The sequence below is a fragment of the Vanellus vanellus genome (assembly GCF_965231255.1).
Source record: "Vanellus vanellus genome assembly, chromosome: 11".
Lineage (NCBI taxonomy): Eukaryota > Metazoa > Chordata > Aves > Charadriiformes > Charadriidae > Vanellus > Vanellus vanellus.
Genome location: NC_138916.1, coordinates 9,849,903 through 9,864,989, shown reverse-complemented (window position 1 = coordinate 9,864,989; position 15,087 = coordinate 9,849,903). Strand labels below are relative to the sequence as shown.

The 15,087-nt window shown below is 35.3% G+C and overlaps 1 protein-coding gene across 1 annotated transcript in view; it reads right to left on the bottom strand.

Moving 5' to 3' along the window:
* Positions 1-5,410: 5,410 nt before the first annotated feature.
* The window catches only part of ZNF280D (zinc finger protein 280D), a 52,515-nt gene continuing 42,838 nt past the window's right edge, over positions 5,411-15,087 (bottom strand). The window contains exons 18-19 of the mRNA XM_082488573.1: positions 13,077-13,132; positions 5,411-7,765 (exon numbers count right to left, since the gene is read on the bottom strand). Of these exons, the coding sequence (XP_082344699.1) occupies positions 7,129-7,765; positions 13,077-13,132 (693 nt within the window). The 3' untranslated portion in view covers positions 5,411-7,128. The remainder of the gene's footprint in view (positions 7,766-13,076; positions 13,133-15,087) is intronic.

Below are 15,087 nucleotides of genomic sequence, written 5' to 3'. Positions count from 1 at the left end.
TGCTGTTCTCTGCTGCTGCCAGAGATGTTTTTTTCAGCCTGATCAGCTCCATGATTTAGCTCAGCATGTATCCACAAAATTGGCTGAAGTGAGACTTAGCAGCTACAAGGGAAAAGGGCTGCTTCAATCACTGAAAACATTCTTACAGAATCGGAGCCTTACAAGCCTCGGTTTAGCAAATTTATGAGGTTAAACTCAGACCCTTCTTGTAAAAGTCAGCTATCTTCATCTAAAAAAATTCTAATGGCTTAGTAAAAGAAATTATTTATAAAGCAAAATTCACTTAACTCTATTCGTAGTATGATAGTCCAAAGAGTGTCGGTGACGCAGGTTTGCAAGGGAAGAGAATAATCTTTTTTTCCCCCCCTCAACTATATCTGTATAAACTTTTAGGTACGCAGCCTTTCTTGGGGTTGTGAAACTGAAGCAACGAACTGCAGGAAAGTACAAGACAGGAATAATTATTTTTAATTCTGCTACGTTCATTAATTTACCAATTTGAGAGAAAAGGTAGATTAAACAAGTGGAAAGAACAAGACTATCTAGTGGTGAAACTAGGAGGGTTTTAAAACCCTGCAGGATGGACAAAGAAATTGCTATGAAACAGCCAGGGGTCAACTAGAAGAATGATGCCAAAACTCTAACTGCAGTATCTTTTGGTTTTATGCTGTACTCAGTTCACTATTTTTAATATCCATTAAAGGTTTTATCTCCCAGGCATCTTTTTCATGATAACGTTGCTTCTGATATTTAAAGACCGTACGAAGGTAACATCTGATTTGATATTGGCACTACACCCTCACTAGTATCTTAGATATGCTAAGGCAAACAACTGCAAAGGAAAGGGAGGAAACTTTATATTTCACTCCACTGAATAAAACTGAGAAGAAGAGTTCTGGACAAAGTGGATTATTATACATTCCCATCCACAGGTAACTTGCATTACTTTTGCTAGGAAAAACTTTGGTATGTTTACTGTATGTTAAATACAGGTTGTACTTTCATTTCCTCTTACATCAGCACTGCCGTCTGAGGAACCCAGTGGACAACGGATTTCTTTTATCAAATAGAAATGTTTTAAGGTATTAAAAAAATACTTTCTGCTTTAATAACTTTGTCTTTCTTATTTAAATTGAATCAATATTAAGTTCCAAGCAGGTCTACAAACAATAGAAGTTCTGTGCATTGAAGTTTCTCTTATAACAAACTTGAAGAAACTTCGTAGGTTATCCTCAAAAAAGGCTAAGTCATTATCAGCCTTAAAGCAGGGGATGACCCAGCCTGCCTTGATACTTTACCGCTGGGGTACTTACTAGCCTGCTATCTCAGACAAAGGTCGCTGAAAAGCGACAAGCTGTAGTTCAAAGGACGTTTATTTTAAACAGTATTGTTAAGAGTCTCTCTTCAGAAGAACTGACAGAACGTCATTATTTAGCAGATTAATAAAATGCCACTATTCAACACTAAGTCATATCTTACTATATTAATATAAAACAGCATACATGCCACATGTTAAGAGCTTCTTTTTTGGTTCCATCAAGGAAGATCACACAAGCACTCGTCTCCTCTAGGATAACTGGCCTTTCTGTGGTCTCAAGAGGGCATCCAGTATATGTTATCTGGGAAAGAAAATAGAGTGGAAAGTCACAAATAGGAGAAAAGCTTCCCTAGAATGAAGGTGTTGCCTTAGGCTCCTTTTGGGAATTCTGATCTGATACAGATCTCCAAGGCTCTTTGCTATCTTTCAAAGCCTTGCAAGTTGGATGTGCCCAACTGCTCTGGTTCCTCAAGCTGCAGTTTTAGAAATAGGTAAAAAAGCTTCACTTTATAAGACAAAGCAGGTTAACCAACCTGTCCTGCACGTTGCACGCGACTGAAATTCTGAACTTCCTTTTGCTTCTCCTCCATAGAAGTGTCTTTTGCTTTCCATCACCAGCCAACAACTTCAAAGTTGACTATACACCAACCATCAAGAGGAGACATTCCAAGATACAAAGGATTGTGACAGGGAAAGAGAAACCATTTAAATGATATCTAACAAATACACTGCACTTCACTACATACCCTGGGAAAATTCTACCACGTGCCATCAACTTGCTAGCTCAAAGAGGAAGTGAAGGCTTTCTAAGATTAAGATTAAATCTCAGCTGAAAACCTGGGAAACCGGTGCACGAAATTCAATCCTCATTTCAGGCAGCAAACACCAAGGTAATTCAAATACATACAATTTCAAAACTATTAAGTCTTCCTGTTCCACTTTCTTCTATAGCGTTAAAAGAGAGGCAAGTAAGGACTTCAATTTGTTGCTACATCATCAAGACAGGATCAGAATGAAAAAGTCACAAGAGGCTGTAAGAAACAGACCCGCAGGTTACTTTCCTTTAGTCAAAAGGATTAATTCCTAATTACACTAGTTATGAGCAAAACATATGAAAGTTACATTTTCAAGGCTAGCACGTTATCAGTTTGAGACAACATACTTCATAAAGATACCGCTATATGCTACCCCATTCACCATAATTTTTGGAAAAACCAGCTCTTTTTAATTGCCTAACATTGAGAATTTAGTGAGCTAAAATATGAAATGAAGTTTATTTACACTGAAGTCATAATATAAGGGATTCATTCAGCAACGCTACTTAAAAAAAATGCTTAAAGAATGGAGAATTGGTTGCTGACAAGCTAACACTTTTCGATAATGGAATTAACCATATTTTAAATTGTCTGATACAGCCCATACATTCAATTTGAGCATTTAGTTTTCTTAATATGAAGCTAAATTTGCACAAATGTAAATGCAGATATACATGCAACATCATGGTTATCCTTGTGGTTGTCACAAAAACCTCAGCGTCTCTGAAATAACGGGCATAACAGTAAAAAAACCTCCACAAAACCAGCACATTTTGACATAAACAAACACATTAGCTTTATAGCACCTTGCAGGCATAACAACTACATTAATCTCCCTCAAAATGAAGTGTTTCACAACTAAACGTTTTCCACATTTTTTGTTTTCAGATCTGCTGCAATACGGGAAACATCAACTTAGCATGGTTACTTTAGGTTAATGAAATGACGGGATAAAAAATTTTAATTAAGTGTTGTAGAGCTAGAACAGCAATCCAAAACTCAAAGCAACAAAGCAAAGAACTCTCTGCATAATGTTTGTAAACCAATATGAAATACCAGTCAACACACTTTCCCTGAATTAATGGGGAAAAATTAAAGAGTCAAAATTATGCGTAAAAATGTAATGTTCAAGGAGACAACATGCTGGCCTTCATCTAAGAATGGTCCTTTTGAGCTACATTAAAAGCGGAGTAACGGTTTTATTAAAAGCAAAAATCATTCAAACAATCATAAAACACACTTACCAATTTTTTTTTTCTAGGATGCAACTAGACAAAATAAGCTCACAAGCCTCAAAAAAAATCAAACACTAACAAAAACAAGAAGAGAACAATCAGGTATAAAATTTGTCCCCCACAAAAATTTCTGAACAGTCACTAACAAAACTCTACTGTGACAGCCTCCAGCCACAGTCTTTGGTGGGATATTAGTATATCCTACAGCATAAAAAAAAATAACTGCTTTCTACATACCAGCATATAAATAACAATGCTTAATGCCCGCAGAAAAGCTTTAAGATCTTTTATTTAAGGTTTTTGCAGAGTACCAAGAGTTACTCAAGATTCTTTACCCTGGCCTTCAGTTTCTAATGCCTTCTGGCAGTAAAGCACCACAGATTTAACACCCATTTCCCAGGGTTGTTCCCTCTCCCTCTCTCTCTCCCCCCACCCATTTCCAGGAGAAGAAAAGTGGACATGGTTATGTTATAAAAATTTTCTTGTTTAAAATCCATCGACCAATATGTAAAACTCAGTAGGTGCTATGATTTGATTGGATTTTTTTTTTTCCCCTGGGTTTACTCATCCATTCTGTTAAAGAAAAACAACCGCAAGTTAATCAAAGTTTCTTTCCCAAACTGCACGAGACAAAGTGAGGCACTGGCTGCGCTTGAGGAAGCTCCGAGCGACTGAACACTCACTGACCATACGGTAATAATGACAACAGTTTTCCATTAGATGTAAATAACGAAGACAGCATAGCCATGGCATATGATTTCCTTAAAAACAGATGTTATATAAACAATCAGAAATGATTATTCAAGCAAATATGGTAAATCTCTTGAGATGTGGGGAAATGGCGATTCTAGTATGGATACCAAGAATTAACTTTAAGTTACCATTTTTTGGTAAGGCAATGAAAACTTGAGGTAAAATGTCTTTCTAAGTACAGAAGGAGAGGTGGCACAGAATAAGAACTACCAACGGTCAGATGGAAAAAAAGACATTTAAATGACTCTGAAACAAACAAAAAACTGAATTATGTGCAGTTACAATCAAATAACTCAAAATGCATTTAATGTAACTTGATCTTCTGGAGGGACTTCAGCCAAATTCCCAATTTAACTTATCTATAGGAAATCTCCCAAACAACATGATAGAGATTAATCTTCATAATTATACAGTCTCCTACAGTTTTAGTCAGCAAATGAGTTAGTTCCTATAGGAAAAATAGTAATGAAATTGTTTTTCTCCTTCACAAAAATACCATGCCACTGTTTTCACGATATGCCTTACCTACCTATTTAAAGCTGACAGTCTTGCTAGAACAATCTAGTTCCCTTCCACCTCTTCCTTTGGAAGGGCTACTAGATATTCGGGTGTTTTATACCTAACCACTTTTCGTATAAGTATTCTCTACATGGTTTGAAACAAGCAATGCTTTACACATTAAGTATCTCAGAATAGATATATATACATCTGCCAAATACGCAGATTTTTCAATCTCAGTTTTATTTTCCAAATTTTATCAACAGTACATGGCCAAATTCTTCCAAATTCTTATTAAAATGGTAAACATTTTAAAAATCTAATTGCATAATAAAAGACAAACGTGAGGAATTTACAAGCAAGTATCATACAGCTGGTTCCAGTTGAACTTAAATCTTTCCCAACACCACATATCAGTGTTATTCAAAATATATCATTTGCACGGAAGATCATTAATCAGATTAAAAATACTATAGAGATTTCTCTGGATTTAAATGCAGATGCATTCAGGAACTCCTTCAGTAACAATCAGCGATGGAACTTGGTGTATAAGTTCTTTGAACTGTCCTCATTGTGATACTGTGATATTTTATAATCTTCCACATGTATGTACATGAAGACGGACTGGTTAATCATACCATGAGTTAACAATTTCACTAAAATCTCTAAAGAACAAAAGAACACTGCAATTATTGCTCTCAGCTTTTTCATGTGTCTTACTATTTGAGGTTCTTAAAGCGGCAGATCTTAAAGAGCTTTGACTATGTAAACTGTTCCATGTTTCTTTCTAAAAGTCTTCTAAACCCGCATGGATGAAAATCAACACGCAATTCAAAATTTAAGTCCTATAACTCTTCAGAGTTTGAAGCAATTTTTTAGATGTTGAGATTGATGTGGTTTACTGAGAAGCTCCAACAATAAGCTGGTTGGTCTCTAATACTGTTGCTGATTAGATTCATTTAGCAGCTGAGCCCAGTTAACCTAGGAGGACAGGGTAGACTTCAGTTGCATGCTGATGGCCCAGAAAAATATCTCTATGTAATCTGCAGAAGTTAGCACATCTTACCACAATACACAGCTACAAAAATATGTTTATGCATAGGCACTTGCTCATTTAATACTAAAAAACCAAACAACCCCCCAAACCCAACCAAAATAAAAAACCCCACATAAGTCTTAAAATCACAATTTTAAAATTAAACTGTTTTGGGGAACTGTCACTAAATCTTAAAAAAAAAAAAAAAAAAGTGGAAGACTATGCCCAAAGTTTCAAGCTGAGCATAAAAATATGCACAAAGACAAATTTTTGTTGCAAATATTTACTCAAAAAGTAATAATTTACAGCAGTGCTTCAACAGCTGTTCAAAACATTTAACATTCATTAGAAACAAAACTGTAAGTCAAAAGCACATTCTGAATGTTTCATATGGAGCAATGAAGTCGTAAGAGCAAGCTACCATTAATCATATGCATTCCTACATCTAGCTGCTAACTAGAAGACAAAAAAAGAAAAAAACAAACCAAAAAACCAAACCAAAACCAGCAGCCATCTTTCTGTACACAATTTAGACTACAAAAAGTCCTGTAATTGAACTGTACAATTCTACTTTATATGCTCTTGTGTCCTTTTTGTAGCACTTAGCCAGTAGCAGCTGCAAAATGGCAAAACGCATGCCAGTTGGTGTTTCCAGTTTGGGGTTTTCCTTCTTTTTGCTTAAAACAGTTTTTACATTAAACCATACTTTGGTGTGACTTACAGACCACTCCTATGGGTCTACAGCTAAGAATAATTAAAACAATGGTAAAAGCCTAACAGCTACTGTACTTTCAGCAGTATGTTCTACTTGATACAGTTATTTTCGGTATTTCTGCACACTGAAAACCCCACAAATATATATTTTTATTGTAATAATTCCACTTTCACTGAAAGTTTATTAAGGTAAGCTTACAGCCTGGCAGGATTACACCTGTACAGAGGTGCATAGATTCATATAACTCTGTTTACATGCTTTTAAAGACAGGAATGTGACACCAAGTCCAAAGGGTTATGTTTACCCAGATTATCAGCAGACCACTAACCATCATTACAAGTGTGCTCCATTTCAGCATCAGAAGCGAATTCATACTGAATTCCGCTGTTTAATGATATTCACACTGAAGGACTTAAAAAAATATTTTATTGGCAAACAAATCACCTTATCCTGGGCTAGTTAACTATAAAAATTAGAATTTATTCCTTCTTTCAAATGTCAGTCTAGTAAGATATATCAAATCCAAGAGACAAGAAGATATATTTGAATGTGTTACCGTTTGCAAATTTAGTTAATTCAGTTTTATATACATGTACATGTCACCTTCATATGCAAAACTTCCCTTTAGTGTCTCCTTCTCTCCTCCCTCTCCCCCCCGCTTTTTATTTTTAATAATTGGCATCAATGAGCACACTCATCAGGAATGGTCCATGGTGTTCTTACCATTGTTTATAACAAACAATACAATTAACATAATTTCAGCTTGCTTCATTTTCGTCTGTCTTGTTTACAGTTGTTTCCATTCTGTTGGGACTGCTTTCTTTAGAAGTCTCATCTGTTTGTTCGGAGAGCTGTCCAGCTTTCTTCGATGAAGGTGCAACATTACCTTTTTGAAGAATTTCAGTAGCTTCATGCTCTAGTACCTCTGATGGAGTCAAAGGCTCCAAATGAATACTGCCTTGTTCACTAATGTCTGAACTAACGGATTCAGGTTCATCTCTTTTTCTCAAGAACTGCTCAAAACTAACATCTTCACCCAATGTTAGTTTTAAGTCCCTTGCATTCATTGCTGAAAGTGTAGTTTCATTCAAGCTATGTACTTGAGTCTGCTCATTCAAGATAATGGTATCTGAGCTTTGGCAATTTTTCAACTCACTTTCATCATTAATACATTTTTGTTTCTCATCTACTAATTGTTTGTTGTTATCTGAATCACAACATACTCCTTTCTCACGCAAAGGATTCTTTGAGCTGTTGTCAGGGAGTTCCAAACTAGGAACATTTTCTGTATTTGAAAATGATGAGTTTTCTTCATTCTTTTCAACCGATGCAACTTTTTTAGTTTGATTTCTATTGCATTCTCTTGTTTTGTCTGAAGAGTCATGCTCTTGTTTGCTGAAAAGAAACAAAACAAGTTCTTTTTATAACAAGTGAAATAAAGCAACACATGGCTGTACTCTGTAAAGTGACACTCAAAGCGGTATTATAGACTTCCTGTATGGTATTTCTCACAAATTTTCATAGCCAAGATGGGCTGAATTTAATTAACAGCTGCATTTTTTCTTACCTATTTAGAAACTCAGCTTTGTATTTAGCAGTCAATTAGTACTCTTGAGTTCTTGCATTTCATCTTCAGAAAGGAAGGTTAAGTTGTCCCCTTTGTGTGACACATGGAATTTTCCATAATAGTGTTTAGTTCCTCTACCTACACAGCCTCTTTGACCCAGATGCAGATACAACTACTTGGAAACTTTTGTTGATGATGTGCAAGAAAAAGCAGCCAGTTCGTACCTTTATACCATCAAATTGACCCTGCAATACTAATGAGAGTAAAGCAAGAAAAAAAAGCTAACAGTTGGAAATCTAACTTAAATCTAAAGTTTAGTTCAGCAACTCCAAATTTGGATTCACTGAAAAAGCGAATCTGTGAAGTAGCATTCTCAGTCACTTTTCAGAGTAAAACTGTATGTTTACGAAAAAGAAATACAGATCAGTATTGAATTATGCGAGTAAATGACAATCTTACTGTATAATAAAATCTAAAACACAGCGTATAAACTTTGTAGACAAACTGATTGTTTAAACCTTGTATTATTTGAATAAAGCCACATGCATACAGTGCTTTAGGGTGATCGGGAAAAAATAATCAGAATGCTCCAAAGAAAGACTGAACTGTATACTTCGAATGCCACCTGTACCCACAAAAACACAAAATGGTCATATTGCTATATGCAATTTGCTCATATTTTCATATTCCAACAGTCAAAATCCTAAATACTAGTTTCTAATATTTCTCTTCATTTGTTATAGGAACACCAGCTTCTCCCATCCTTTCAGAGATGGAGCTCAATTTTTTGCTCCAAAGACTTAAATTTGGTAAAAGTTTACTATAATTTCTAACCCATTCAAAACTTTTCAGAATGAGAAGTGGCTCAAATTACCTAAAATGATGATGGTGACAGACAGAATAAAACAGGGGGCAAGATGGAAGAACAACAGTTGGTCTGATTTCAGGCATAAATTCTATGTAGGACATGAAATTAGGAGCAAATAAATATCCCCAATTAACCATTAAAATTTAAAACTTAAATTGAAAATAGTTTCTGAACAGTCACATGCAGACAAAAGATGTGAGAGAGATAATATCACCAAATATCTCATTAATCAAAATGCATTTGTACTTTATTTCTTCAAATATTTTTAAAAATGTTGTGAAATAATTTTGGGATAAAACCACCTTTAACATTACCTAAGCAACAGACAGTTCCAGGACTCTTAAAAGGAATAACCGACTTCCTGCTACTATGTTTTTACGATATAATTTCAAGCTGAAAGACTAGACGTGTTGTTCTACTGATCCAGGAATTTAAAACAACTCATGTGATTTGCCTATATGCTAAATGATATGGAATTCTACAGAAAATGGTTATTCTGGAAGAGGTGCTACATACTACAAACATTCAGAAATCTGTTTTCAAGTTTTACTTTCACTTAAATAAACTAGTGCAAGAATACTCCTTTTCCTACTTTGAATTTAAGTCAGAGGAATACTTTGAGTAGGGATAAGAGACTGCTGAGATAACCTTGAGTGGTGAAATCTTACTGATCACTGAGGTAGTCATAAGAATCTTTTCATCCTGTTAAACTGATTTTTCATTCATAATAAGGAATTCACTCAAGAGATAGACCAACCTCTTCACTAAATTACAACCTATATTTGCTACTTGTGGCAAACAAAGGTGTTTTTTTTTTTTTTTCATTTATTGGGTTATCTTAAATAGGTGAATTATATTCTTGAATATGTAAATAAATTTTCTATCCAAGTTGTTCTCCTCTCTCTCAAACGTCTAGAAAAAGGGCAGGAAAAAGGTAACATTTGAGGCAAAACTCAAGACTAAGTTGCAGCACAAAACCCAACACTCAGAACCACCCGTCAGCTGCGGCTGACATAACTGGTCTTGCCATAACTGGTCCTAATTACCTCATCTATTCCAGAGAAACACTTAAGCTATACACAGCTATATAAATGCTAGTAAATATTCAGAATTGTTTTCATATGAAAATCCAGTCAACTCTTTACAAAAGAGTGTATGTGCATGACCTTTAGCTACTACTTTTCAACAAGCAGCTTGAGGGTGAGGTGTAGTTGCAGAGTTAACAAGCATGCTATTATGCTTTATGTGGGAAGTTTTGAACACAGGTATGCAAAAAAAAAAAAAAAAAAAAAAAAAAAGGAGTTTTAAATAAAGGGATGACGAATGCCTCATTAGCACACACTGAGGAGTGTTTCTGCACTGGAAATCCCAGGTGGATTACATATATGTACACACACTCTCAAGAAGATTCACACGGAGAAACTCTTCCAAGGACAAATTTGCACTAACGTATCAAAAGAATCCATCACAATCTCCCTCACCTTCTAGTAAGCAAAATCCCAGCTTCATCCAAACCCAGCCTCTCATTCTCACTCATTTTTGGCAAAACACAGGAAGGGAGGGGAGAGGAAGTGGGGAAGAAGAAAAATCCCTATATATTCATTTCTCATGCAGAAACATGCTGTTTCTTATCGGCATACCTTCCCCTGAGTCATTTATACCAAGAAAACGGAGTATAAAAATAAAATTGAACAAGTTTTTGCACAACAGTCATCATCACAAAAACAATTATCCACCAAGAACAGTGATCTTTTTGATAGCTAAGCATAACAGTAAGTTAATTTAGATAGAACAGTTCTCCAATTAAATAATTCACCTCTGCTGAGTGAGAACTGCAGATGAATAAACAAAATCTAGCAATTGTGATGCACTAAAATCCCGCAACAAAAAGAAAAATCATATAGGATTTAAAGAAATCATTCTGATAGTAAGTCAGTAACTGAAAAAGAATAGCCCTCCATCCATTATTAGGAATGAAACGTACCCTTACTGCTCTTTGTGCCAAAAACACTGGCTACAGTGTAAAAAACCTAAAAATTCAGGCATTAAAAAGACTAGAAAAAGCAGGAATGATAACTATATTATATGGAAAGGAGAATTTCAGTGAACAGTTAGAAAGCAAAATCTGACTTTTGTTTAATGAAAACAACGAACCCATTTTCTAAAGCATGATACAAACCGTGGCTAAACCATCAAATATGGCTATATACTACTGAACTAGCTGCCGTGTGGTCTATATGAAGTCAGGTTTCAGAATAAGGCTACTTCAAGTGAGTAGCACAAGACATGACTTCGAATCCAAAATACGAGTCTACCCAATGCAAATATACACCCATACCAAGCAACAGAAGCCTAGAAATTAAAGTGATTTTATTTCTTTTTCTTATTGTATAGAAAACGTAAGATTTGGGTGCCAAGTGAGGCTGAGGGAAGCTAGGCTCTGAATATTTTTTTGTTTTAAAATCCTACTACCTCAAATTTTTTTCTGCTCTTCGCTAGCATATTTACTTCACTTTAGAGTATTTTATTATTTCATATTGGTATTTCGTATTAAGATTTTAAAAATCATTTAGGGAAAAAATTCTATAGCAAGAAAGAAAAAACTATACAATTTCAGAACAGCATTATAACCAAGTGATATTTACATATCTGCATACAGAGTAGTTGCAAAGTATGTGCAAACACACCTGCAGTCTGTGAAAAAGTACTTCCAGGTAACAAAACCTGCATTACAGCTGCATTTACATTAACAGTTTGGTGTGAAACACCACCATGGTTTTGAGGCACATTCCTTGACCGTTCTCCACATACTGGTTTGGTTTACAGAGCAGTCCTGGGGTATGCAAACTAGATGTATTTTTGAGGAAAATGAACTGGAAGTGCTGATCCACAAGTGCTCCAACTCCTACTGGAGCTGGGTCCTCAAAAGACCAAACCAACAACGGATGGTCCACACAGCTATGAATATGTGCACAGTATGGGCACTCTGTCCAGGGAACACAAATCTGGTCTAAAATAATACCTCCGAACCACAGTGCAGTGAAGATGCAGGATTCACAGAATCAATTGCTTTCATCTACTGATCTGCTCCTGCAGCACTAACTACTCGCTAACATAACGACCTTGGCTTAATAACAGATAAAAGTGTTTGAGGACTGAGAATATCTGATGCTAGAGCTACAATACTCCAGATGTCTGTCTGGAAGCCCACAAAGTAACATCAAACAAAGTTTTAACAGAAAACACAGAACAGATTTTTACATTAAAATGATTTTCTCTACTTAAACACAAAGATAGGAGAAAGTAGTACCTCATATTCAATCAGAATTACAGTGACTGTTTCCTAATTTGTAGCTTAAAGACAGGGTTAGCTGCTAATACTGGAACCATTTAGTCTCAATTCTTAAGCAAGCATTTTAAGTGAAAGTAAAATTTCAAATTATTTGGCCCACACTGCATATGATTAGAATAAAGAGATAAAAGCAGAACCTTTTTTAAGAAAAGTAACCTACAGAGAGACTCTGAAAGCAGTTTGCCTTTTTTTTTTTCCCCAAGGCACTATGAATGCATATATAACTACAGTTATGTTTTGACTAAGCTTTGAAAGTTTAAATTTATACCAGCAGTTGTGAAAGATCACTAACTAGAATAAGGCTGTGGGATCTGGAGTAATAATTTAATGAATTATATGAAGTATACGTCTGCCCACAATATGCACACCAAAAGAAATGTGTAAGATTTCAATTATTTCCCTAGTGTGACATAAAAAATTCTACAATTTTGCATTATTTTTAAGTATAGAGCTATAATTGTTAGCTACCCAGCAATTTCACATGTCTTCCGCTAAAAATTTGGTTGAGTATTCATTCCACAAATGACACAGGTTTTCAAAAACTTAAATGAATATCCAAGAATTAACATTTTATACTGTATTTTAAGATTGTTTCCCAGTTGTCCCAGTAATACCGTTAACTTATATGCAATATTATAAAAAAATGATTCTTTTAACAATCTGTACAATTTATTTAATGCCTTACGAATCTTGGCTAATTTGCAGTTTAAAAATTACTAAGAATGGGTTTTGACTCTTGGAACCTAAATTCTACATGTCTTGTTGAGTACGTTACGACTGCCATTCAAAGTTTTCCATCATAGAAAATAAACATTATGAAATTACTAATTAAATACTTTTGCCAAATTACCCGAGGAATAACACAGCATGTGTTATTTTATGTACCTGATTTCAAGATGCAGCTGATCATTGTATTTACCTTTCAAAAGTTGGTGTTTCTGTTTTTCCTTCAGATATACTAGGTCTTGAAATTTTCTGTAATAATTAATGATATTTCTTTTATTTTACATACGTGAGCAACTGATTACAATGTAAAGCTGTAGAAACAATTTCACACTGACATTCCCATAAATCTGCTACATAGCAGAGATTGAGCATGGATGTTAGTACAGGTGTTTGCAAATAGTCTTCCAAGTTAAAAAAAGAAGCCAGAAACAAAGCAAAACTTTAAAGCAACTCTTGTAGCCCATTTCATATACATAATTTCAATTATGCCTAATTGAACAGGAAGCAAACTAAGTCTGGGCATATTTTTATTTGGAGGGAAAAAAACCCAAATCTGAACTAAACTTGTGTTTTGCTAGCAAAAATCCCCAAAACCAATAAAAGCAAAAGAAAAGCAAGAAAGACAAAGCCGAGGTGAGTATATTTTTTAAGCATTACAGTGTTTTAGTCCTACAGATATTACATGCTTGTCACAGAATAAACTTTTGAGTCTGATTACACCTTAACCAATAAAAAAAATCTTTTTAAACTCTAAACAACATGAACAAAGGCAGTTTTTTTCCACCCGTTTTTAGACCTGTAGCCAAGGAAATGACTGAAAACCGCCATTTGGAAACAGCCACCCCAGTCTTCTCAAAGCGTCTCCTATGCCACATGGCATCTTGCCCTTATAATCTTATTCCCATTTATGAAATTCTAAGTGCCTAAGTAACAAAATTAAGTTAAACTTTTTTTTCCCCTTTGAATAAAACTATAAGTTAATCTTGGTTTTGAAATAGAAAATGTCCCTGTACATGAAGACAAACATTTTAAATGATTATTTGTATCGCAACCTCTTAAATATATAAACTTGTAAACTTTTAGCACAATTCCCCCCCACCCCCCCTCCCCCTCACAGACGTGGTATATTTTGTTTCAGTGAGGCCAAATTATGCAGTAAGTATTTTAAAATTGTATGGTAAAGTTAAGCTTATTTTATTTTCTAAAATACCCTTTGCTATACTTCTATTATACTTTGTTATATTTCTGTCATACAAAACCCATACAAATATGATCCATGCTACGAAACACTTCCCAACTTAAAGTTACTGCACTCTATCTCCTACTACAGGGCCCCCTTCCCTATCCATCGTCCTCCTCTGCCCTGGCTGACCATATTCCCCTCTGGGAACTACCAGGAAAGGAAGATTTCCTGGCTTACCTCTTCAAGTTTTAAATGCTAGATTTTTAAACAACCCAAATTCATCAATTTATATTTTTGGTTCTTCAGCACCCTAGGGGACTGTCCTTTGACCTCCTGCTGTGTATTTCAACAAACAGCCAAAATACCGAGCCTGCAGCAAAATAACAGACATTCCATGGCACCTTGGAAAAAACAACCAGAGGCTCCACATGGCCCAGACCACACTGAACAGCAGCTCACTCTCCTGAAAGGTCCTGGTTCACATGTCCTACACGCTCACACAGCTAACACTAAAGTAGCCTATTCTGTCTGTATTCTCCATTCTTTTCCATCTTTTCCAGCTGTAAGGGGTAGGGTGTTTGGGTTGGTTTTTTTGTTTTGTTTGGGTTTGGGGGCAGGGTTGTTGCATTTTTTGTTTTATTTTTTAAATGAAAGCCAGCATTATGGAACACGGTTTTGTGGAGCAAAAAATGCAAATTCCACACCTTCTACAATGCTGAAACACAGTATGTGATGAAAAAAAAAAAAGAAAAACTAAGAGAAAACACGTCTGAAGTGGTAATGGAGTCTATAGAAAGAAAAGGTGTTACTGTGCATGTTTGAATGTTTGAGAATTTTGCTTAACACTGCTGAATGAAGATGAACAGTCTTGTCACATTTCTACAAAATCACTGCTTCTGTTAAAAAAACCTCACCAACCCCTTTGCGTTTTGAAAAGTAGGCAAGCAGTGTTACAAGAAAAAAGATCTTTACTAGGTCTGAGGATTTCTCCCACTCTCTTACTGGCTGGGATTTCTGTAAC